This window comes from Nerophis lumbriciformis, linkage group LG20 (genome assembly GCF_033978685.3).
Source record: "Nerophis lumbriciformis linkage group LG20, RoL_Nlum_v2.1, whole genome shotgun sequence".
In the NCBI taxonomy this organism is placed as follows: Eukaryota; Metazoa; Chordata; class Actinopteri; order Syngnathiformes; family Syngnathidae; genus Nerophis; species Nerophis lumbriciformis.
The window spans coordinates 33,257,564-33,283,730 of NC_084567.2; the positions used below are offsets into that span (position 1 = coordinate 33,257,564).

Sequence of the window (26,167 nt, forward strand, 5' to 3'; positions counted from 1 at the left end):
CTTTTTTGTTTCAACCGTACATCCCGTCAAAAGCCTAAAGACTGACCGCACAGTTCCTGTCTTCACAATAAAAGTGCCGCTCCATCGCGCCTGCGCTTTCAAAATAAGAGTCTCCGAAAGCCAGCGCAAACAAGCTAGCAAGCTACGGAGTTTGCCGCCAATGTATTTCTTATAAAAACGAATATGGAAGCTGGACGAATAAGAAGCCAAAAACCAACCACTTTCATGTGGTATTAGACAGAAAGGAGGAACTTTTTTTCTCCTCCATTTGAAAACGTGGACGTTACCAGCACTACTGTCTGATTACAATCAATGCAAGTCATCAGAATCAGGTAGTACACCAACTTATATTCTTGTTTTCATGAAATAAAGGAATCTATATGTGTTAAACATGCATGTATATTCATTAAAACACCTTTAACATGTAAACAAAAACGGCAAAATAAATAAATGTAAATTATATACTGTATATATCAATGTATGTATATATATATATGTGTATATATATATGTGTATATATATGTGTGTGTGTGTGTGTGTGCGTGTATATATATATATATATATATATATATATATATATATATATGTGTGTGTGTGTGTGTATATGTTACTCATCAGTTACTCAGTACTTGAGTAGTTTTTTCACAACATACTTTTTACTTTTACTCAAGTAAATATTTGGGTGACTACTCCTTACTTTTACTTGAGTAATAAATCTCTAAAGTAACAGTACTCTTACTTGAGTACAATTTCTGGCTACTCTACCCACCTCTGGTAACAACATTTAACTATGTATATATATTTCCGAATTGGTTTAACTGCCACCCGCCTGAATCTATTTAAAATCTTTTTTTTTTTTATTTCAACCGCCCGACCCACGGATAAAATCTTTTTTTTTTTTTTTTTTTCAACCGCCCGACCCGCGGATAATCCGCGGACTCCGCGGTTGTGTCCGCAAACCGCGCATCTCTAATGTGAGTCAAGGCAGGTGGCCAAATACTTTTGGCAATATAGTGTATATTAATGTCATCACACTCCAATACTCTAGATGGCGGTAATGCATTTTACTAGGGTTCATGAAAGAAACAAACACAGAGGCCACGCCTTTAAGATCCCTATTGGCTAATCAGAAGGTCACGTGTCTCCTCTTTTCCTGCGTCTGAAGTGTGGCTCACAAATAGACAGCGAGTTAGCTACTGTACTCACGCAAAGCTAAAAACATTAAATACATATTTTATAACAATTCACTGGAATAATTCCGTGGCAACAAGACCTCGCTGCTGATATAAACTGTGTTCCCACCATGGTCGGCGTTAAAGTGATCGGGAGTGATCCGGACTTCCTACCGGAGCTAGCGGCCGCAGGCTCCAGGCTGGCGGTGGTAAAGTTCACAATGGCCGGGTAAGACACCCAGCTTCGGCCGAGCCGAGCTCACTCAAACCCCCTGGCCCCCTTTCTTACTGACTAAAATGGCACTTAATGTCATTTAACTATATTCAAAAAGTGTCAAAAAAACTGCGTAGAACTTCATTAAATAATGTGTATGTTAGCATCATGCTAGCATTAGCTGGAGTAGCATAGTTGCTTACAATGACAAAGCAATATTAGGGCGACTTGGCTCCAGTTTGATGATTTAATGATGAATTAAAGGTTTGATCTCGGGCCTTTGTGTCTTAAAATAAAATACAATGTGCTGTCTTTTCCGCAGCTGCTTGATTTTGTCTTTGCTGTACTTGCCATATATGTACAGTCGTGGTCAAAAAGTTTACATACACTTGTAAAGAACATAATGTCATGGCTGTCATTGGAGCACACACTTGTTTGTCACTAAAAACATTCATGAAGTTTGGTTCTTTTATGAATTTATTATGGGTCTACTGAAAATGTGACCAAATCTGGGTCAAAAGTAGACATACAGTTAGGGCTGGGCGATATGGCCTTTTATTATTATCTCGATATTTTTTAGGCTGTGTCACGATACACGATATATATCTCGATATTTTGCCTTAACCTTGAATGAACACTTGATCCATATAATTACACCTGTATGATGATTCTATGTGTCTACATTAAAAACATTCTTGTTCATACTAGAGATGTCCCGATCCAGGTTTTTGCACTTCCGATCCGATACCGATATTGTTTTTGCACCACGATCCGATACTGACCGATAATGGCCTATCCTAGCATGTATTAAAGTTTAAAGTTATTTAGCCTACTTAGTTGTCAGAATCATTTTGAAAAGGGTTTTCGTACTCTTGATAACAACTAGCCAGCTGAATTAGGTGAGTTTGAATAATACACAATGGTTGGTAACAAGAAACTGACCTGTTTATTCAAGGATAAACACAAAATAGACAAAATTATACATGACAAACAGAAATGGCATCATTGAAACTAGGGCTGGGCGATATGGCCTTTTTTTAATATTGCGATATTTTAAGGCCATATTGCGATACACGATATATATCTCGATATTTTGCCTTAGCCTTGAATGAACACTTGATGCATATAATCACAGCAGTATGATGATTCTATTTGTTTTGATTGATTGATTGAGACTTTTATTAGTAGGTTGCACAGTGAAGTACATATTCCGTACAATTGACCACTAAATGGTAACACCCCAATAAGTTTTTCAACTTGTTTTAAGTCGGGATCCATTCGGGATTGATTCATGATACAGATATATACTATCAGATATATACTATCGTCATAATACAGTCATCACACAAGATAATCACATTGAATTATTTACATTATTTATAATCCAGGGTGTGGAGGGGGGCGCCGGATGTAAGTGTCAAAAAGACAGCCAAAAGAGTTTGATATGAGAATAAATCTAAAGTTAAAATATAGGGTAGAAATGCATCCATTTGCCGGAAATGTAGTCTTGATTTTCAACATTTTCTTTCAAGGCTTGCATGTCTAAATTAAAACATTCTTCTTCATACTGCATTAATATATGCTAATTTTAAACTTTCATGCAGAGAAGGAAATCACAACTAAAAAAATCACTAATTTTTTCATACGGTGTAGATGTGGAAATTTTTGCCTCGGCATTTTGATGGTGTGGGCGTGTGGCACCGAACGGAGATAAGCGTCTCGACAGACGTTATAATATCTGAACAATGATGATGAAAAATGTTTTCTCTGTCGTGTCCGTGTGTCGAAAATTGTTATGCGCTTATTTTTTTATTTGATTTTGTGCGTGGCATATAATTGCTATGCGCAGAGGACGTTTAAACAGTGCGCAATTGCACAAGCGCGCACCTTAGAGAGATCGTTGGTCACACGGCTGCGCTAGCATCACAGCTAACGTTAGCCATGCTGCTACCTCTCTGCTCGGGGAGGACGTATACGTATGTGACGTATGACGTGACAGTATGTGACGTGTGTAAGAAGGTGCGCTTGCTGTCTGTGAGAAGCACAGACACAGAAAAGAGTGAGAAGAGCCTGTCGTGTAATGCCAGCAGCTAAAAGCAACTGCGTGAGAATCCACAGACCTGTGGATGTGTTGAAGGTGTGCTGGAAAATGCGGAACGGAAGTTAGGGAGCAGCAGAAAAGTGGAATGTACTATTTAAATAGGTGCGTTGGAAAACACGGAGCAGAGTTTTTTTTTCTAACTGGATCTGGATCGGCATTTTCCCATGCCTTGCCGATACGCATTTTTTTGCAAATATCGGCGGCCGATCCGATCCAAATATCGGATCGGGACATCCCTAGTTCATACTGCACTAATATATGCTCATTTTAAACGTTCATGCAGAGAGGGACATCACAACTAAGTAGGGGTGTAACGGTACACAAAAATTTCGGTTCGGTACGTACCTCGGTGTAGAGGTCACGGTTCGGTTTATTTTCGGTACAGTAAGAAAACAACAAAATATACATTTTGGGGTTATTTATTTACTAAATTTGCAAAATCTTCCACCAAAAATATTTTTCTTAGTGGAATATTTGATGTGAAGTAATCGGAAACTTGGATAGGTCAATAATTCATAATAACATTGATTTTGAGTCAATATTTTGTTTTGAGCCATGACTGTTTGAAAAAAAAAAAAAAACAGCTTTGTTTTATTAGTCAACATTGCAACTTTTTCTAAATTACATTTAACCTTTAAAGGGGAACATTATCACAACTTCAGAATGGTTAAAACCATTAAAAATCAGTACTCAGTGGCTTACTATATTTTTCGAAGTTTTTTTCCAAATTTTACCCATCACGCAATATCCCTAAAAAAAGCTTCAAAGTTCCTGATTTTAACCATCGTTATAAACACCCGTCCATTTTCCTGTGACGTCACATAGTGAAGCCAACACAAACAAACATGGGGGAAAGAACAGCAAGCTATAGCGACATTAGCCCGGATTCAGACTCGGATTTCAGGGGCTTAAGCGATTCAACAGATTACGAATGTATTGAAACGGATGGTTGTAGTGTGGAGGCAGGTAGCGAAAACGAAATTGAAAAAGAAACTGAAGCTATTGAGCCATATCGGTTTGAACCGTATGCAAGCGAAACCGACGAAAACGACACGACAGCCAGCGACACGGGAGAAAGCGAGGACGAATTCGGCGATCGCCTTCTAACCAACGATTAGTATGTGTTTGTTTGGCATTAAAGGAAACTAACAACTATGAACTAGGTTTACAGCATATGAAATACATTTGGCAACAACATGCACGTTGAGAGTGCAGACAGCCCAATTTTCATCAATTAATATATTCTGTAGACATACCCTCATCCGCTCTCTTTTCCTGAAAGCTGATCTGTCCAGTTTTGGAGTTGATGTCAGCAGGCCAGGGAAGCTAGGGTCGATATTCTTCTCTTGATCATCTTCGGTGGCATAAGGGACGGTGTGAGCCAAGACATTCAGGGGGTTTAGCTCGCTCGTCTGCGGGAACAAACTGCCGCCATTGCTTGCCGTGCTACCGAGGACCTTTGTCCCTGAATTGCTCACACACTCCGGCAGATTCAATGGGGGTCTGGCGGCAGATTTCTTTGACTTTATCGTTGAAAATGCATCTGCTTTGAGTGTCGCAGGATATCCACACATTCTTGCCATCTCTGTCGTAGCATAGCTTTCGTCAGTAAAGTGTGCGGAACAAACGTCCAATTTCTTGCCACTTTCGCATCTTTGGGCCACTGGTGCAACTTGAATCCGTCCCTGTTGGTGTTGTTACACCCTCCGACAACACACCGACGAGGCATGATGTCTCCAAGGTACGGAAAACAGTCGAAAATACGGAAAATAACAGCGCTGATTTGACTCGGTGTTTGAGAAAATGGCGGATTGCTTCCCGATGTGACGTCACGTTGTGACGTCATCGCTCCGAGAGCGAATATTTGAAAGGCGTTTAATTCGCCAAAATTCACCCATTTAGAGTTCGGAAATCGGTTAAAAAAAAATATGGTCTTTTTTCTGCAACATCAAGGTATGTATTGACGCTTACATAGGTCTGGTGATAATGTTCCCCTTTAAGCTTTTTTATTTCACCTTTGTTATGTTTTTGTTTATTTTAATAGTATTTTTAGAATGTGCCGTTGGCCTTTAAAACATTAGGTGTGGGCCGCAAATGGCCTCCGGGGCACACTTTTGACACCCCTGCTATAGATAATAAAAAATAAAATCTGATAAATCTATGGATAAAAAGCAGAGCCTGGCGACGCATGCGCGTTTATCATAACTCTCTCTCTCTCTCTCTCTGTCTCTGCCCCTCCTTCACCAATGCTGCTGCGCTCACAATTTGTTTTGTTTTTAACCCCTTCTTAACCCTGAACGTACATTGAAAATACACGCAACCCTAACTCAAAATGCCAGACATTTGAGGCATTTAAGAAACTCCGCCCTGACAGCTCCGCAAAAGAGGACATGTCCGGTGAAAAGAGGACTTATGGTCAGTCTATCGTAGCCCGTTAGCTGCTAGCATGCCGTATGTTGTGCCTCGGTGTGCATTGTTTACACAACGTGCGTTACGCTACTTAATATGTCCGTGTGGAAACTCGTTGGTACACCTCCGAACCGAACCGGAACCCCCGTACCGAAACAATTCAATACAAATACACATACCTTTACACCCCTACAACTAAGTCAATTTACCGAAACTGTATTTATTAATCAGTGGCACAAACATTCATGTAATTTTAAAAAAAAAAGTGCAAGATTGTCAGAGACATTTTAAAACAAGCTTTTAGTGCACTTTTGTGCATGATGTCACTAAGATGACTTATCAAAACAACACTAAATTAAAGTGCACTTTTTGTACAGAACGCCACTACAATATTTTAAAACAAATAAAGTGCGCTTTTGTGCATGATGTCACACAAGATATTTCAATAGCTGTCAAATAAAAATTCCCATTTGGCGAGGGCGTATGACGTTGCACGCGCGACACAGTATTGTCATGACTTGATCTTGAGTGTTTGCTTTTACGGGATGCAACGGAAAGTTGGCACGGGCGAGACGGGAATGAAGGTACATGATTTAAAACGAAAGGCGCGCACAGTGGCGGAGAATAAACTATGAAACCAAAAGACTATAGCAGAAAAGTACAAACGAAAAACACGCACAATGGCGGAGAACAAACTATGAAACCAAAAAGACTATAAACATGGAACAAAAACTTACTTGGCTTGGACAAAAATAGTTGCATGAAGAATGGACATGGAAAGAATGGACAGAGCATAAATGTGGTGATGTCGTCAGAAAGACAAACTGAAAAACACCGAACTTAAATACTACAGACATGATTAACGAAAACAGGTGCGTGACTCAAGACGTGAAACAGGTGCGTGACGTGACAGGTGAAAACTAATGGGTTGCTATGGTGACAATCAAGAGTGCACAATGAGTCCAAACGTGGAACAGGTGAAACTAATGGGGTAATCATGGAAACAAGACAAGGGAGTGAAAAGCCAGAAACTAAACAAAACATGACTTAAAACAAAACATGATTACACAGACATGACAAGTATGTGACGTATGTAAGAAGGTGCGCTTGTTGTACGTCTCTGTAAGAAGGAGAGAGAAGAAAGACTGAGAAACGCCTGTAGTGTAATGCCCGCAGCTAAAAGCAACTGCGTGAGAACGTATACTCAAATACTCACTATATGAATAATGCTGTATAATAGACTGTATTTATGTTATTCACATGTGAATAATGCTGTATAACATACTGTATTTATATTATTCACATGTAAAAATACCTTAATGTTTATTGTCTAATGTGAGCGAACTGTGGTGCTGAATTTCCCCCAGGGATCAATAAAGTACTTTGTATTTTATTCTATATAGTCATTTCCTGTATTGCACAGAGACAAACCCGCGATATAGCGAGTATTTTCGATATATCGCCCAGCCCTAACATACAGCAATGTTAATATTTGGTTACATGTCCTTTGGCAAGTTTCACTGCAATAAAGCGCTTTTGGTAGCCATCCACAAGTTTCTGGTTGAATTTTTGACCACTCCTCTTGACAAAATTGGTGCAGTTCAGCTAAATTTGTCGGTTTTCTGACATGGACTTGTTTCTTCAGCATTGTCCACACGTTTACGTCAGGACTTTGGGAAGGCCATTCTAAAACCTTAATTCTAGCCTGATTTAGCCATTCCTTTACCACTTTTGAAGTGTGTTTGGGGTCATTGTCCTGTTGTAACACCCAACTGCGCCCAAGACCCAACCTCCGGGCTGATGATTTTAGGTTGAACATTCTTCGTTCAATGAATGTTCTGCAATTTGTCATCCCCAAAGTAAGAACTGAACTGGGCAAGAAAACATTTAGGTTTTCAGCACCGAAGGCTTGGAATAACCTACAATCGAATATTCAACTTCAAACCCTTGTTACATTGAATGAGTTTAAAGCTTTGTGAAAGGACTGCAGTCTACCTTGTCTGTATGCACATGTGTTATGTGAGCAAGTTTTAATGTTCTAAATGTGATGTTTTATGTGTTGTTTACGGTTTTTAATGTAACCTTGCTGCTGCCCTCTTGGCCAGGTCTCCCTTGGAAAATAGATCTTTGATCTCAATGGGATTTTTACCTGGTTAAATAAAAGCTAAATAAAAAGGTTGTCTTGAAGAATTTGGAGGTAATCCTCCTTTTTCATTGTCCTATTTACTCTCTGTAAAGCACCAGTTCCATTGGCAGCAAAACAAGCCCAGAGCATAATACAACCACCACCATGCTTGGTGATCCTGGGATTAAAGGCCTCACCTTTTCCCCTCCAAACATATTGCTGGGTATTGTGGCCAAACAGCTCAATTTGCAGTTCATCTGACCACAGAACTTTCCTCCAGAAGGTCTTATCTTTGTCCATGTGATGTCAGATGAAACCAACATTGAGCTGTTTGGCCACAATACCCAGCAATATGAGCTTCAAGAGGTAGTCACCTGAAATGGTTTTCACTTCACGGGTGTGCTTGAAGCTCATCGAGAGAATGCCAAGAGTGTGCAAAGCAGTAATCAAAGCAAAGGGTGGCTATTTTGAAGAAACTAGAATACAAAATATGTTTTCAGTTATTTTACCTTTTTTGTTAAGTACATAATTCCACATGTGTTCATTCATAGTTTTGATGCCTTCAGTGACAATCTACAATGTAAATTAAGGCTGCTGCTAACGATTATTTTTCTATCGATTAATCTATAGATTATTTTTTTCGATTAATCGGTTAATCTAGATTATTTTTTTCGATTAATCTACAGATTATTTTTCCTTTTACCGATTATTTTTTTAATTTAAAATGAAGATGAAAAAATAAATGTAGGCCAGTTTTTTCAAAAGGCATGGCTTTTATTTACAAAAAAAAAAAGTATGGCCACTCAGTCAACATTGACAACAACATGACAAAATATTCTGTAACAATGTAAACATTTAAAACTTTTAACATTTAACAAAATTAAAAGTAGCTTATTTGCTTTTTAATGTGCAAATATAAAAGTAAACATCCACTGCAAATCTTAATATTCTGCAATAGTATAAGCATTTCAAAAGTAAAAGTATTGCTTATTTTGCTTTAAAATGTGCAAAAATAATGATAAACATCCAATACAAAAAAGTGCAAAACAGAAATATTCTGTAACAGTGTAAACATTTCAACAAAAGTAAAAGTATTGCTTATTTGCTAAAATGTGCAAAAATAAAGATAAACATCCAATACAAAAAAGTGCAAAACGAAATATTCTGTAACAGTGTAAACATTTCAACAAAAGTACAAGTATTGCTTATTTTTCTTAATAACACAACAATGATAGTATGATTAAAGTGAAAGTTAATTGTTTGTTTGTGCATAGTATATGTAACTGTTAATGTTGTAAAAGGTATTTGCACAACTAATTAACGTTAGCGTTTGTGACACGTCTTGTGCCGTGGGGTTCTTTCAGGACCGACAGACTGAACGCCAGACGGGTTTACAATCTTTTAATTTTACACAAAGTCTTTTCTCTTCCAAGTCTTTTCTCTTCCAAGTCTTTTCTCTTTCTTTCCTAGCTTTTCAGCTCCTCTTCCTCGCTCGCTCGCTTGCTCGCTCGTCGTCCTCTGTCTCTGTCTCTCCTCCTCTCTCGCTCCACGTCAGCTTCACTCTGGCTCCTTCCAGTCTCTCTGCTGCTCCCCTTTTCTTCAGCGAGAGGAGATTGGATGATCGTGCCCAGGTGCGCGGATCGCGCACCTGGGCACGATTGCGGCGTCTCTCCCGGCGCGCCCCGCCTCGCCGCTCGCTCGTCGGCCCCGCCTCTCCACAGCGTTAAAGAGGAGCGCGTCTTTGTAAACACTGAACAGGCACGCCAAACGCTCCTCTCAGAGCGAAACGGTGCTTTACTTTATGAATTTACAACGCAGATACAAATGACACATTCATGTTTTTGTGTAATGATGACAACGTATACTCACACGGACGATTGACTAGTTGATGGTGATGGCAAGAACGCGGTCGGGTGTTTTCTTTTCAAAATTTCGTTCATAGCCGTTGTGCTGCTATGATAGGCCATTTCCGCTCGACACAGTGTGCATACAACAAAATTATTAGGCCGTTTATTGAAATACTCCCACACTTTTGACGACTTTTGGCGTGCTTTTTTCCCCTCGCTCGCACTCCTCGCATCGTCTGCTTTGCACTCCGCCATGACGGTAGTGTGACGTAAATATGCGACGCGTCGACACACAAAAATGACGTCGACGTATTTACGTAACCGATGACGTCGACTACGTCGACGCGTCGTTTCAGCCTTAATGTAAATAGTCATGAAAATAAAGAAAATGCATTGAATGAGGAGAAGGTGTGTCCAAACTTTTGGCCTGTACTGTATGTATAGAACAATATTAAATTCTAAACAAAGTATTGCCAACTTACCTTTGAGTATAATTTTGTATGATCTTGAAATGTGAAATTTTGCGTGTTGATTTTTTGCACTTTCCGAGATCGCATCTGGAAATCTCAAAGTGGAGGCACTTCTGGGAAATGTAAACTATGTAATCAACATTTGTGCTCTTCAATTAGTACAAACAAAAACCCCACCACAGAGAAAATAATGTCGCACATCGCAAACCTTACCAGGCTAACATCTTTTGCTGTGAAATGACCTGATCATTTACACAAGTTCTCTTTCTGCTTCCCCCTCAGGTGCGGACCATGTGTCAGAATAGGTCCAGCATTTAACACGTTGAGTAACAAGTATCCACAAGTCGTCTTCCTTGAAGTAGATGTCCACGTCTGTCAGGTCAGTCTGATCGCAAACACACAATGTGCAATTCATCTTGGTACAGTATATTAAAAGACATGAAGCCTGTAGGTGGTATTTCCCTCAGTTTTTGTTTAAAATCAGTGGATCAACCTTTTGGAGTCCAGGGTAGAATTTAGCTTTTTTCTTCTTTTTACGTGAGCTTAATTTATTCTGGGACTGAGCTCTTATTGTGTGAATGCTCCAAAGCATTCACACATATGGTTTTCTACACCAAAATTAATCTATTTCAACTTATTTTTCTTCTCCAGATTTCAAACCAATTCAAACTGTTCCAACTGCCAACTGTTCAGTCTATTCGGGAATCGCAGGGCTTTCCCTTGACAAATTCCAAAAATTCCCAGATTTCCCGGTTTTCCGGGACATTTCTCCCATTCAAAATGAATTGGCCATTTTTCAAACTTCCACCATTTCCACATTTTCCTACCGATTAAAACCATTCCACCTTCAACATATTCCACTCATTCTGGACATTCAAACTTTTCAAGTTCCAAGTTCCAAAAAATTCCAGGAGTTCCCAGGATTCCCGTTTTTCAAACCCTTTTTTGACCCTTTACTCATTCCACATTTTTCAACTCACTTGATCCGTTCCACCGTCCAAACATTCCTCTTTCAGGACAAAAAACAAAGTTGTTTTTCGAACTGGAAAAATTCCCGGTTTTCCCGAAATTCCAGGAATTCATTAATACTATTACTCAATTAAAAATGTTACTACTTCAATTTCTAGGCGCAGTCAAGGCGTTGAGGGGATCTGGTTTGGTGGCTGCAGGATTAGGTCTCTGCTTTTTGCAAATGATGTGGTCCTGATGGCTTCATCTGGCCAGGATCTTCAGCTCTCACTGGATCGGTTCGCAGCCGAGTGTGAAGCGACTGGGATGAGAATCAGCACCTCCAAGTCCGAGTCCATGGTTCTCGCCCGGAAAAGGTTGGAGTGCCATTTCCGGGTTGGGGAGGAGATCTTGCCCCAAGTGGAGGAGTTCAAGTACCTCGGAGTCTTGTTCACGAGTGAGGGAAGAGTGGATCGTGAGATCGACAGGCGGATCGGTGCGGCGTCTTCAGTAATGCGGACGCTGTATCGATCCGTTGTGGTGAAGAAGGAGCTGAGCCGGAAGGCAAAGCTCTCAATTTACCGGTTGATCTACGTTCCCATCCTCACCTATGGTCATGAGCTTTGGGTTATGACCGAAAGGACAAGATCACGGGTACAAGCGGCCGAAATGAGTTTCCTCCGCCGGGTGGCGGGGCTCTCCCTTAGAGATAGGGTGAGAAGCTCTGCCATCCGGGGGGGAGCTCAAAGTAAAGCCGCTGCTCCTCCACATGGAGAGGAGCCAGATGAGGTGGTTCGGGCATCTGGTCAGGATGCCACCCGAACGCCTCCCTAGGGAGGTGTTTAGGGCACGTCCGACTGGTAGGAGGCTGCGGGGAAGACCCAGGACACGTTGGGAAGACTATGTCTCCCGGCTGGCCTGGGAGCGCCTCGGGGTCCCACAGGAAGAGCTGGACGAAGTGGCTGGGGAGAGGGAAGTCTGGGCTTCCCTGCTTAGGCTGCTGCCCCCGCGACCCGACCTCGGATAAGCGGAAGAAGATGGATGGATGGATGGACTACTTCAACATTTCTCGACCGATTTGAAAACTTCCAACACCAATTATTTCAACTCATTCAGACCATTCAAGTTTTTTTTACCATTTTCCAAAAAAATTCCCGCTTTTCCGGAAATTCCCATTGTAATCAATGGGACATACTTCAAAGTTCCACAACCCTCACATTTTTCTTCTGATTCAAACAGTTTCAACTTCAAAATACTCAGCCTGTTTGGGAATTGTGTGCTCTACTTCAACAATTATAAAAAAGTTCCAGGTTTTCAGTTCAACGTCAGCATTGGAGCATTCACACACAATTCCTTCAGGAATTGCCTCATCTAGTTCTCAAATCAACTTCTCCCATTAAAATGAATTGAAATAATTTTAATCGGGGCTTGGTCTCCCCAAAATGGCACGATTTGAACATATAACATTCCTTTTAAAAGAAAAACAACCTTTTATATCGGAAATATTGTATTAAAACCAATATAATATATTGTACTATAAATAACTACTGTACTGTAGTTTTACAATGTAATGTATTAATAATGTACATGCCTTTGCCTTGGAGAGTGGACTTTCACAGTATCTCCTTCGAGCTGTTTCTTTGTCAAACATACCATCAGCAGGTTTTCTGTTTTCATGAATAAATGTCCGTCGTTTAAATATTATTTTAACATTCCCCTGCTTCAGTATAGTGCGGATTAGCAGTGGTACGCTCCAACTGCTTCCCCGAGTTGGCTAAACTTGGTCATGTTTTTGATTAATTATTTATCTAATTTAATGAATACCATCCACTTTTTCTTCCCAACGCTGTCCTTCAAACTCACTCACCTTCCTTCCTTGCTTGGAAAAACAAGGTTATGTCAGTCTTCACTAATAAAGTTAATGCTGTGCAGTCATTTCATATTTTTGGTCAAAATGATAAATTAACCAGACGTTTTGAACCGATCACTTTGATGCGATTGGTGTGAGTTGCTGCCTGTGCTGAGAAATCATTCAAACCAATTTGACTGAACTGTGTCACTCTTCCTCAGTCAACGGCGGATGCCAACAACATATCAGCCACACCGACATTCTTGTTCTTCAGGAACCGGGGTAAAGTGGACCAGTACCAGGGGGCGGACGCTGCAGGTCTGGAGGAGAAGATCAAACAGTGGACAGAAAATGATTCAGGAAATGGCGATGACTCCGACATACCAAAGGGATATGTACGTGCGCATCTTTGTGGAATGTGCAAAACTAACTCTATTCCAAAGTCTAGTTTTGATTCATGTATGATTTACTAGATGCATTCTGTAAGTAGTTTTTAATCTAATGCTAAATACAACACATGTAATACTGAAGTCCTCTTATTCGGTTTCCAGATGGACCTCATGCCTTTTGTCAACAAAGCCGGATGCGAGTGTCTCAACGAGAGTGATGACTGCGGCTTTGACAATTGCTTAGTAAAAGATTCTTCTTACCTGGAATCAGACTGTGATGAGCAGGTAGGAAAGCATAACAAGACCCAATAATTAGCAAAACACTTACATTTCTCATGTTCATGCTAGATGTCCTAAAATGCGCCTACAACCTGCAGCGTTTCTGGACTAGTCGTTTTTTCAGCGCTTATTGTACGAGTTCAGTTGTATTAGTTACAGTGTGTACTAAAGAATGGAGTTTCACATTTACTTATTCATTCATAATGAAAAAAAAGATAATTGTTTTGTGTGTCTTTTGCAGTTGCTTACAACAATCGCTTTCAACCAGCCTGTGAGGCTCTTTTCCATGAAATTACAGTGCTCGGAATTTGGTGAGTACCGGTATTTTTTGCAGGTCTCCACTAGTGTCAAGTCACATGGTTCTACTGACAGTTTTACATTGTTTTTAATAATTATCAGTGTTACACACTGAACAGCATCGTCTAATTTGCGCAATTAACGCAAAAACTGACAGGTAAAACTGACCTTTTTGGCTTGTGTCACAAGAAATGTGCAACATTTTATGTTTTAGAACCTTAGTCAGACCTATCAACTCTTCCTGATTCCCCGTAAGACTACCGGGTATTGCTCTCATCTACCGACATCCCGACTAAAGTTACAAACCTACGGATTTTAAGTTTTTGTGCGGATATAAAATATTGTAGCTTATGCACGGATGTTGATAGGATGACGAGGAGATAGTCGATCAACAATAAAATGAAAAAACACGCTTAAACAATATCTACAACCAATAACCAGTCAGGACACATTCAATGACTGAAAATGTCAAAAAAATACAACTCTAAAGCAGGAATGAACATTAGTTTAAGTACACGTTTCCTCCACACCACTGTTAAAAAATGTCCAATTAACTACGCGAGTAGAGTTTTAAAAAGATAAGTCTTTTCACATAAAAACCCATTCACCGGCTATTATGCGCCTTTTGTGGAGGCAGCAAAAACAACCACAAATGACTGGCACTTAACTCTTTTGTTCATCAATATAGTGATATATTAGGTGACCAATGGTGTGACTATTATCTTTAAAGGGAAACTGCACGTTTTGACTATCGTTCACAATCATTATGATGATGATGGATGGATTTTTTTTTTTTGTCGATTAATATTTTTTTAATGACGTTGTTTTTTTCTCAGAGTATAAATTATTAAAATATTTCTTATATGAAAAAATCCTCTTTAAGTATCCCAATTTTTGGCGTCTTGAGCGGAGTAAGTGCAGCCTCTCTCCAATGAGCGCACTTTCGACTGTAAAAATATAGAATAATGTTGGCAATGTAAATGCACAAGCCCAGCGTCCCTGGAAGTGACATTTTTTTTCCAGTTTATCAAATTGAGGTCTAACTTTCTTGCTGTGAGCATCCATGTGCTGGTGCTAGGGCTTCAATTTACACTGGCAGCGTCTGTGCTGCTGCCGAACAGAGATCGCGCCAGAGTCAAAATTTACGCAACAGCTGATTAATGCTCAACATACTCACAAAATTAAGCACATTTTAGCACAGTTTTAGGTCGACAAATTTAAATTCAACAATGCAAATTTGATCAATTATTTTATAAAGTTTTATAGGGAAAGTTTAGCTTACCTTGTAGTCAATGAGCAATCGCCACTGCGACTCACAGTAATTGTAACAGTGGTCATCCTGAGCAGTCCAACCCTTTACAGGCTGTGCACGAATCAGCGACTACATATCCCCACCGATTGAGAGTTACGTTTAGCAGTGTTGCCATTCAATGAAGAGAAACAGGTTATCACCTTGCTGTGCAGTGCACATATTAGGGTGAGGGTTAGGAGTGAGGTTTGCACACATCCTAATATAGCACAGATATACTAGCTAACATCCGCCACATGCACACCACATTTTATTTGATTAATTGTTGTAACAGGCAAAATGTAAATAAAGAAATACATTTTCAAAAGGTGATGTCGAGTGCTGATCTGGGCAAATTAGGGCCCGGGGGCCGCATGCAGCCTTTTCAATCTGGCCTGCCGGACATTCCCAAATATTTTTTTAGATCTTTAAGATGGAAACTGTAGCTACCATTATGATGTGCAGTGATGTTTTTAAATTACCGTACCATAAGTCTTGAACTATACAAAGTATTTCAATGGTTGGAATCTGTGCTTTTGCATGATATACGAGTTACTATGGTAATGTACGTCACAGCAGCTCAGACGAGGCACCAAGCAGTGTGGGTGGGGAGCGTTTCCACAGAGTGTTTCCAGAGCGGAACAGACGCGGAAGGAGATTTTTACAACAAAGTTTAAAGCTTAGCGATCTATCAGTTATATCAGATTGTAGGTGGGGGTTTTTTACCCTTCGCGTTCATATTTCGCTGTGTTAGTTGCATTTTTGTTACGTTTTGCTTGATTGTAAAATATGTCGATCGAGAGGGGGTGTGACGTTCATATGTTGTCAATGTTCAGTGTTTTATCGTTTATAGTTAATATTGTAAATCCCACATTCTTTATTTTCATTAACATTCTGAGTAAAACAATTAAAAATTCCATTCCGTTTTTAAGGCGGTCTGTCATAACGTTTTTAGCATTCAATCAGACATTATTGTGAGGTTTTGTATTAGTGTTACTAAATATCAGATATACCGGCCCCCAGACACATTTCTTTCTCAAAATTTGGCCCCCTGAGTCAAAATAATTGCCCAGGACTGCTCTAATTAACCATCCGAAACCTGCCAACAATATTCTATTTACCGCACATATCTTGACCTGAATATTGACCAAATATTAGCAATGTTGTTATTAACGCAGACAAACTATTTTTTTGTGGCAAATTTTACAAAGTTCTAAAGTTTAGTGATATATCAGATTGTAGGTGGGGGTTTTTTTACCCTTAGCGTGCATATTTCGCTGTGTTAGTTGCATTTTTGTTGCGTTTCGCTTGATTATAAAATATGTCGATCAAGAGGGGGTGTGACGTTCATATGTTGTCAATATTCAGTGTTTTATTGTTAATAGTTAATATTGAAAATCACACATTCTTTATTTTCATGTACATTCTAGGTGTCTCATTCAGTAAAAAAAAATTAAATTCCATTACGTTTTTTAAGGCGATCTGTCATAACGTTTTTAGCATTCAATCAGACATTATTTTGAGGTTTTTTATTAGTGTTCCTAAAAATCAGATATACCGGCCCCCAGACACATTTTTTCTGTAAATTTGGCCCCTGAGTCAAAATAATTGCCCAGGCCTGGTCTAGTGGATCCAGATTATTTTTCTTTAGTGTAAGACACCCCTAGTCTAAACAAGCAATCCCATTATAATGCATTTGTGAGAGGCGAACACCCTCCTCCACCCTTTTTCTATACCGCTTATCCTCATTAGAGTCACGGGTAATCTGGAGCCCATCCCAACTGACTTCGGGTAAGAGGCAGGGTTCGCCCCAGACTGGTCATCAGCCAATCGCAGGGTAAACATGCCAACTTAAAAAATTAAAAAAAGGGAAAAAAAGTGCCAAATGCTCCTTTGGCAGTCCAAATTCCACTGTGGTGAATAAGTAAATGCATGGAAAACGCTGTCTGTCCTTACACCTTCCTTCTCTGTGTATCAGCCCAGGCTCCTAAAGTAGTGAAGGTGTTCATCAACCTCCCGCGCTCGATGGGTTTCGACGACGCTGAGAGGAGCGAAGCCACCCAAACTTTGGAGCTGTCAGAGGAGGACTACAAAGACGACGGGATAATCCCTTTGCGCTATGTCAAGTTTCAGAATGTGCAGAGTGCAACGGTATGGAGCAGAACACTTAGGGCACTGCTATCTTCCTCAATGTTTTTTATTTGGTAAACAGTACACTTCAAGTGCATAACAGATAAATAAATAAAAGTATCGGTTTACATTTCCTGACCAAAAAGGTGTAGGCTGAAGCTAAAAGCTTATTATGCCTACCCTTTCCACATTCACTTTGTACATGTCAAATAGAGAAATGAAACAAAAACAAGAAATCGATCTTGAGATAAAGAAACACAAGAAAGGACTCTCTGTCAAAATCATAGTACTTGATCACATGCATCGTTAAGCATCTTAACCTCAAGCTTTGGGATAATTATTTAACACATTTGTTATGCAGTGGGAGGAATAATTTTGTAAGATGTAGGTTTATTTTTACAGGAAATGAGAAAAGTAAAATTAAGGTTATATATTAATTTGTATGTGAAATAGGAATTTGACTGGTGATGTTCCCCGTTAAGCACACAAATGAGTTAGGTCCTTTCAGTAGGAAGCTTTGTGAAGGAGGGTTGTTGGCACGATAATTGGATGCTGGAAGAAATAGACGATAACAAGCGATCTCCCTTGCCCTGAAACTTAGTGCAAGCTTCCACATTGTGTGATAACAGTGATTTTTCGAAAGGTTATGGCCTTGCTTTGTGCTTGCCAACAAGGGTTTCTCCACCAAGTGCTTAGGTCACTCATTTAATTCAAATTATCTTCAATGTTTTCTCTCTTAGAGACTAAGCCTACCATGAAAATGTCTACAGGGTAAACTCACAAAATCAGCAAAGGAAATCAGATAAACATTTCACCCACTCCATACCAAAATGGATTTTAGGATGGTCAGACCATCAAGACTAGCACTAGTATTTTTGAGTTTAGGACCAGCTCCTGGTATGAACACAAACATTCGACTGTTTAAGGCACAGTCTTTGATTTGTTTTTTGATTTTTATTAAGGATCCCCATTAGCTGGTTGCCACAACAACCCACTAGTCTTCCTGGGGTCCACAAACTCAATACAATTACAAGTAAAAGCATATAATTATAACTACACAATACATAAACAAAAGCACCAACAAGCAAACAATTTACAGGCACAACATATTAATTACCATATAAATATAACTACACAATACAAAACCAAACATAAATCATCAAAACGCTTTGACCACATTCAAGTAGATTTAGATGTGCACTGTTAATATTTTCAATAACTGGAAATATTTTTAGCCTTAGAGCAGACCTGGGCAAAGTTCCACCCGCAGGCCACATTTGGCCCATTAAAGATGTTCAATCTGGTCTGCTGGATGTTCTACATAATTTTTTTAGCCCTTAAACATCAAAACTGTAGCCGCCATTATTATGTGTAGTGCTGTTTTTAATGACCGTAAGTCTTGAACTATAGAAAGTATTTCAATGGTTGAAATCTGCACTTTTGAGTGTTATACGAGTTATTACAGTAATCTACGTCACAGCAGCTCAGACGAGGAACAAAGCAGAGTGGGCGAGGTTTGTTTTCAGAACAGCAAGCCAAAAACGCATGTGTCAGGAACAGATGAGGAAGCAAATTTTTACAACAAAGGTCTGCATAAAAGTGATAATATATCATATTCCATCCATCCATTTTCTACCGCTTATTCCCTTTGGGGTCGCGGGGGCGCTGGAGCCTATCTCAGCTACAATATTTTTGTAGGTGTTTATTACCCTTTGCGTTCATATTTTGCTGTTTGTTACATTTTTGTTGTGTTGTACTTGCTTTTAAAAGATATCTATCGAGGACTACAGTGTTTTATTGTTCATAGTTAATATTGTAAATCCCACTTTCTTTATTTTCATATACATTTGGGGTGTCCCATTCAGTAAAAAACTAAGATTCCATTGCATTTTTCTGAGGTGGTCTGTCATAATGTTTTTAGAACTCTATCCGACGTTGTGACTTTTGGTATTAGTGTTCCTGGAAAATAAGGGACCCAAACACACATACTGTACAGCAGATTCTTACAGCTAAATGTGTATATATCATTTATACACACATACACATTGGCCCCCCAGACACATTTTTTCTCTCAATGTGGCTCCCAAGTCAAAATATTTGCACAGTTCTGCCTTAGAGGCTTCAATTTTTGATAAGCAACTTAATAAAGTCAAACCCTATTCAAATAATCAAGCCACAAAAGCATAGTGAGTTTTAACCAAAGTATTTGACTGAATACATTACCACAATACACAACCACATTACATGACTATATTGTATTGTTTCATATTGACTAGGTTATCAAAAAAGAAGGCTTGAGAGAAGTACTGTTTACATTGAATGTACTTACTCACTGCCATAATTAATGTGCAGTTTGGTCCATTCATGCATTCATTTATTCTTCACTCACTGTTCTGGTCCAAAAATCACTCCATATTCTCTACTGCTCGCTAGTGTTATCATATCTGATTATTGTGCAGAAATATGGGGAAATAACTACAAAAGTACACTTCCTTCATTAATTGTGTTACAAAAAAGATCAGTTAGAATTATACATAATGTTGGATGTAGAGAACATACAAACCCTTCATGCATTGAATCGAAAATACTGAATTTGCAAACAGCTACAATTATACACAAAGCAAACTATAATCTGCTACCCAAAAATATACAATAATTCTTCACAACAAAAGAGGAGAAATATAATCTTAGGGAAAAATTTAATTTAAAACATTTGTACGCACGTACAACACTTAAGACCTTCAGTATATCAGTATGTGGAATTCAATTATGTAATGGATTAAGCAAAGAAATCAAGAAATGTACTACCGTATTTTTCGGACTATAAATCGCAGTTTTTTTTCATAGTTTGGCCGGACTCCAGTGCGATTTATATATGTTTTTTTCCTTCTTTATTATGCATTTTCGGCAGGTGCGACTTATACTCCGGTGCGACTTATACTCCGAAAAATACGGTAATATGATCCACTTCAAGAAACTTCAAACTTAAAGTGTTTACGAAGTACAAAGAAGAAGAACCATGATAAACATTCTGAATTTATTTCATCCATCCATTCATTTTCTAGATAATCTTATTTATCTCACCAAATGAATTATAATTTACTTCACTAATTATTATGTATTTATTAATGTTATTAGTTATGAGGTATATTGTGAGTAAATTGAGAATTATGCAACTGCTATGTAAAGGAAAAGGGGTTGGATTAAATAAGCTCTGCTTCTTCCTATTCCTTTTCGAACATGTTGAGAAGAGAAACTGGAAATAGTGATGTTGTATGCATGCATGTTCGAAATAAACACAAACTAAACTCAACTCAACACTGTGGTAGCAAATTACACACAGTATACACAAAATGTGAAGATAAAAGGGGGATACTATCGTATTTTTTGGATTATAAATCACAGTTTTTTTCATAGTTTGGCCGGGGGAGCGACTTCTGTGTGAAATTATTAACACATTACCGTAAAAAATATCAAATAATATTATTTATCTCATTCACATAAGCGACTAGGTGTATATCAGCAATCGTCACACACACACACGTCAACCAAAAAAAATTGGCGGGGGCGGGTCATGGCAGAAGTGCATTGTGAAAAAAAAGATGCTACTTGCTACTACTTCCGTAACTATGAAAATTGATCATTTCAACATTGGCGGTAACTTATAAAAACTGAAAAGGGCTGAACAAAAATGGCATCGAAAAGGGAAATCTTATACTGCAGGTTACAAGCTGGAAGTAGTGAAATATGCAGCAGAAAACGGCGATCGAGCAGCAGAAAGAAAGTTTGGAGTAAGCGAGAAACTTGTAAGGGACTGGCTTGAAAAATTTCCCCAAAAAATGCGACTTATATATGTTTTTTTCCTTCTTTATTATGCTTTTTACGGTATTTTACGGGGCGATATAGCTCGGTTGGTAGAGCGGCCGTGCCAGCAACTTGAGGATTCCAGGTTCGATCCCCGCTTCCGCCATCCTAGTCACTGCCATTGTGTCCTTGGGCAAGACACTTTACCCACCTGCTCCCACTGGTTTAAATGTAACTTAGATATTGGGTTTCACTATGTAAAGCGCTTTGAGTCACTAGAGAAAAACGCTATATAAATATAATTCAAATTTTCAGCCGGTGCGACTTATACTCCGCAAAATACGGTAATGCGTTTTTAAAAAAAAAAGGTGACTGGACAGAAAGCTTGTATTTGATTATTTGCAGTTTTAAATAGAAAAGGTGAAGCACACATTATGAGCTGTGTAATCCCCTCCATACAGCATGTAACATATTCAGAGGTGGGTAGAGTAGCCAGAAATTGTACTCAAGTAAGAGTACTGTTACTTTAGAGATTTATTATTCAAGTAAAAGTAAGGAGTAGTCACCCAAATATTTACTTGAGTAAAAGTAAAAAGTATGTTGTGAAAAAACTACTCAAGTACTGAGTAACTGATGAGTAACATACACACTCATATCATATATATATATATATATATATATATATATATATATATATATATATATATATATATATATATATATATATATATATATATATATATATATACATACATTGATATATACAGTATATAATTTATATGTATTTATTTTGCTGTTTTTGTTTACATGTTAAAGGTGTTTTAATAAATATACATGCATGTTTAACATATAGATTCCTTTCTTTCATGAAGTCTAGAATATAAGTTGGTGTATTACCTGATTGTGATGACTTGCATTGATTGCAATCAGACAGTAGTGATGATAATGTCCACGTTTTCAAATGGAGGAGAAGAAAAGTTCCTCCTTTCTGTCTAATACCACATGAAAGTGCTGGGTTTTTGGCATCTTATTTGTCCAGCTTCCATATTTGTTTTTATACACTTTACAAGAAATATATTGGCGGCAAACTCCGTAGCTTGCTAGCTTGTTTGCGCTGGCTTTCGGAGACTCTTATTTTGAAAGCGCAGGCGCGATGGAGCGGCACTTTTATTGTGAAGACAGGAACTGTGCAGTCAGTCTTTAGGCTTTTGACAGGATGTACGGTTGAAATAAAAAAGTATCTTTTTTCCTTCACACTTTTGATTGATTGATTGAAACTTTTATTAGTAGATTGCACATTACAGTACATATTCCGTACAATTGACCACTAAATGGTAACACCCCAATAAGTTTTTCAACTTGTTTAAGTCAGGTCATGTGACCACCTGGCTCTGTTTGATTGGTCCAACGTCACCAGTGACTGCATCTGATTGGTGGAACGAAGTGAAACGTCACCAGTAAGGCAGGCACTTTGAAGGTCTGTCTGACAGACCAAAACAAACAAAGCGTGCATTAACAGATCGATAAAAATTAGTAGCGAGTAGCGAGCTGAATGTAGATAAAAGTAGCGGAGTAAAAGTAGCGTTCCTTCTCTATAAATATACTTAAGTAAAAGTAAAAGTATGTTGCATTAAAACTACTCTTAGAAGTACAATTTATCCCAAAAGTTACTCAAGTAGATGTAACGGAGTAAATGTAGCGCGTTACTACCCACCTCTGAACATATTGTATGAACATGAATAGATGAGTATTCCTTCATTTCAACAAATCACTTAAACATACTATTTACTTTTTCCCCCCATCTCTAGGTGTTCGTCAAATCAAACCAAGGAGATGAGGAGACTACAAAAATCAACTACCTGACTTTCATTGGCACTCCAGTACAGGCCACCAACATGAATGACTTTAAAAGGGTGCGCCATCGACCACAACAGGCTGATTTGCATTCCTTTTCAAATGTTTTGTTGTTCTAATGACCGGACGGCGCTGTGTTTTGTTTTCACGCAGGTTGTGGGAAAGAAAGGAGAGAGTCACTGAGCGGGAAAGAGGAGTATGATGCCTCGAAGGACTTTGCCCTTTGCCAAAGCTGCCACACTTAAAGCAGATGTTTCTTTTACACATCAGCACAACCTCCTCAATCTCGAAATGAATAAATTGTCAGTCGCTCTGTCTATAAATCATTTCTATTGTTATTCTAATTAAATCCCCTGTAAATAAAACTGTCCTTTTTCAAAGGCATGTGTGTTGTTTCCAATTGTGTTATCAATTTATACAGTAGTAATAATTGGGTGACTATTTTTTTCCATTACCAGAAATCAGAACAGTCGACTTGACAATGAGATAGTGAAATGGTACTGTTTCGTTGACCAGCTCTTCCTCCCAGGGAATCTAAGTTACTGGTCAATCCCAAATTCTTTCGATGACATATATGCTGAGTAAGAAGGACCATCAAAACAGAATAGGAATATTATCAAGTGTTACTGAAATTTTAGGAGATCAGCTTAACCAATACATTCATATCGGCTACTCTAGTTGATCTGAGGGCAGCACGGTGGTAGAGAGGTTAGTGCGTTTGCCTCACAATACGAAGGTCCTGACTAGTCGTGAGTTCAATCCCGGCCTAGGGATCTTTCTGTGTGGAGTTTGCATGTTCTCCCCGTGACTGCGTGGGTTCTCTCCGGGTACTCCGGCTTCCTCCCACCTCCAAAGACATGCACCTGGGGATAGGTTGATTGGCAACACTAAATTGGCCGTAGTGTGTGAATGTGAGTGTGAATGTTGTCTGTCTATCTGTGTTAGCCCTGCGATGAGGTGGCAACTTGTCCAGGGTGTACCCCGCCTTCCGCCCGATTGTAGCTGTGATAGGCTCCAGCGCCCCCCGCGACCCCGAAGGGAATAAGCGGTAGAAAATAATATGGATAGTTGATCTGACATTCAAACGGAAAAGCCAACTCCTTGCACACAAAGAAAGCCCCCACCTCTCGCAACACTGATAAGGAAGAATTGGGGGTTGTATTCACATTCCGATGGTTTTAAGACACTAAACCAGTGGTTCTTAACCTTGTTGGATGTACCGAACCCCACCAGTTTCATATGCGTCTTCACCAAACCCTTCTTTAGTGAAATAAAATGTTTTTTTTTTTTAATTCAAGACAAAGTTATGTTTTTTTACTGGTGCACAAAATGAACCGTGCATGAACATCACCTTGTTCAAAGAACAACACAAACACAGTGCATGAACTCACAACAAATGACACACCTGCAAATTAGAGGGAAAATTGTTTGGGGGTATCCATAATACGCTGATAGGGAGAAGTTTTTATTTACACGATGAGTTGGGTGTGTCTTGACCTCAGCGGCGGAGGCTCTGCCGAACCCCTGAGGCCGACTCACCGAACCCTTAGGGTTCGATCGAACCCAGGTTAAGAACCACTGCACTAAACAGACATCTGAAGACAAAGATAAACTGGTAGAATATACAAAGGAAAAGTACTGGCTACTCTAAACATGGCTATGTAAAAATAAAGAACTCTTAAACATATATGCATTCTCCACAGTACCTTGTAATTTGAATACATTTAAAGTACGCCACCTATGGGTTACTTTGTTGGGTCTGCTCCTGTCTCTAGCCATGCTCCCCCCAGAGGCCACCACAGTGTATATGTTATTTGTTGTTGTTTTTACTTGTGTAGCTGTATGTACAAATGGCGGGTTTCATCAGCTGTGATCTTTTAATGTATTTCCCTCTTACGCTTATGTTTATGTGTGCTGTGGCTATGAGGTTTTTCCCCCCTTGGCCTCAGTCTGAACCCCTCTCCAGGAACACAGACTTAGACTGATTATTTTTTTCCTCACCCCTCCCAGTGTTTACCTGTTTCTCACCTTTTTTTGTAAGGGGCGCCGAAAGTCTGCAGACCCGTCAGCAATCCTGTTCTGTCTCCCTGTAATGTTTGTCTGATCTTGAATGGGATTGCGATGAAAATCTTAATTTCTCCTCGAGGATTAATGAAGTATTTCTGATTTTGACCTATGTTTGGATAGAAAATTCAGAGGTTACCCAACATGTTTGTGTTGTGCTTACAATAAAATCTTGAGGTTTTAATGGTGCAAGCATAACTGTAAAATACCTGGAATTAAAATAACCTCTGAAATAAAGTATTAGTCCTACTAGACCAGGGGTCACCAACCTTTTTGAAACCAAGAGCTATTTCTTGGGTACTGATTAATGCGAAGGGCTACCAGTTTGATACACACTTAAATAAATTGCCAGAAATAGCCAATTTGCTCAATTTACCTTTAACTCTATGTTATTATTAATAATTAATGATATTTATCTTTGTGGAAACACTGATCATCTTAATGATTTCTCACAATAAATATATATAGAAACAGATAAATATCAATATGCAACACTTTAGTTTTGTATTTTCTCTAAGTGCACATTTTTCAAATTTAACATTTTCAAATGATCACTTCTAAGACAGTCTTGTGAAATCACAATATACCATTTTAACTAGCTAGCCACTAACATTTTTATAAAAGAGGAGAAAACATGCAAAAAAATGAAAATTAAATTTTGAAACATAGTTTATCTTCAATTTCGACTCTTTAAAACTCAAAATTCAACCGAAAAAAAGAAGAGAAAAACTAGCTAATTTGAATCTTTTTGAAAAAATTAAAAAGAGAATTTATGGAACATCATTAGTAATTTTTCCTGATTAAGATTAATTTTAGAATTTTGATGACATGTTTTAAATAGGTTAAAATCCAATCTGCACTTTGTTAGAATATATAACAAATTGGACCAAGCTATATTTCTAACAAAGACAAATCATTATTTCTTCT

At 38.7% G+C, this 26,167-nt stretch overlaps 1 protein-coding gene across 1 annotated transcript; it reads left to right on the top strand.

Annotated features, from left to right (window-relative positions):
* Nucleotides 1–1,140: 1,140 nt before the first annotated feature.
* On the top strand, nucleotides 1,141–23,557 carry txnl1 (thioredoxin-like 1). The gene is made up of 8 exons (XM_061981074.2): nucleotides 1,141–1,401; nucleotides 10,621–10,717; nucleotides 13,357–13,530; nucleotides 13,687–13,809; nucleotides 14,045–14,114; nucleotides 17,367–17,539; nucleotides 23,131–23,235; nucleotides 23,330–23,557. Exons 1-8 carry the CDS (start codon nucleotides 1,304–1,306, stop codon nucleotides 23,357–23,359), a joined length of 870 nt encoding a protein of 289 aa, XP_061837058.1. The 5' UTR covers nucleotides 1,141–1,303; the 3' UTR covers nucleotides 23,360–23,557.
* Nucleotides 23,558–26,167: the final 2,610 nt, after the last annotated feature.

Bases quoted from the DNA above. Each gene is read 5' to 3' on its own strand.
- txnl1 (XM_061981074.2), top strand. From the start codon at position 1,304: ATGGTCGGCGTTAAAGTGATCGGGAGTGATCCGGACTTCCTACCGGAG. The intron at 13,810-14,044 runs GTAGGAAAGCAT...TGTCTTTTGCAG, and splicing joins AATCAGACTGTGATGAGCAG to TTGCTTACAACAATCGCTTT. The intron at 14,115-17,366 runs GTGAGTACCGGT...TCTGTGTATCAG, and splicing joins ATTACAGTGCTCGGAATTTG to CCCAGGCTCCTAAAGTAGTG.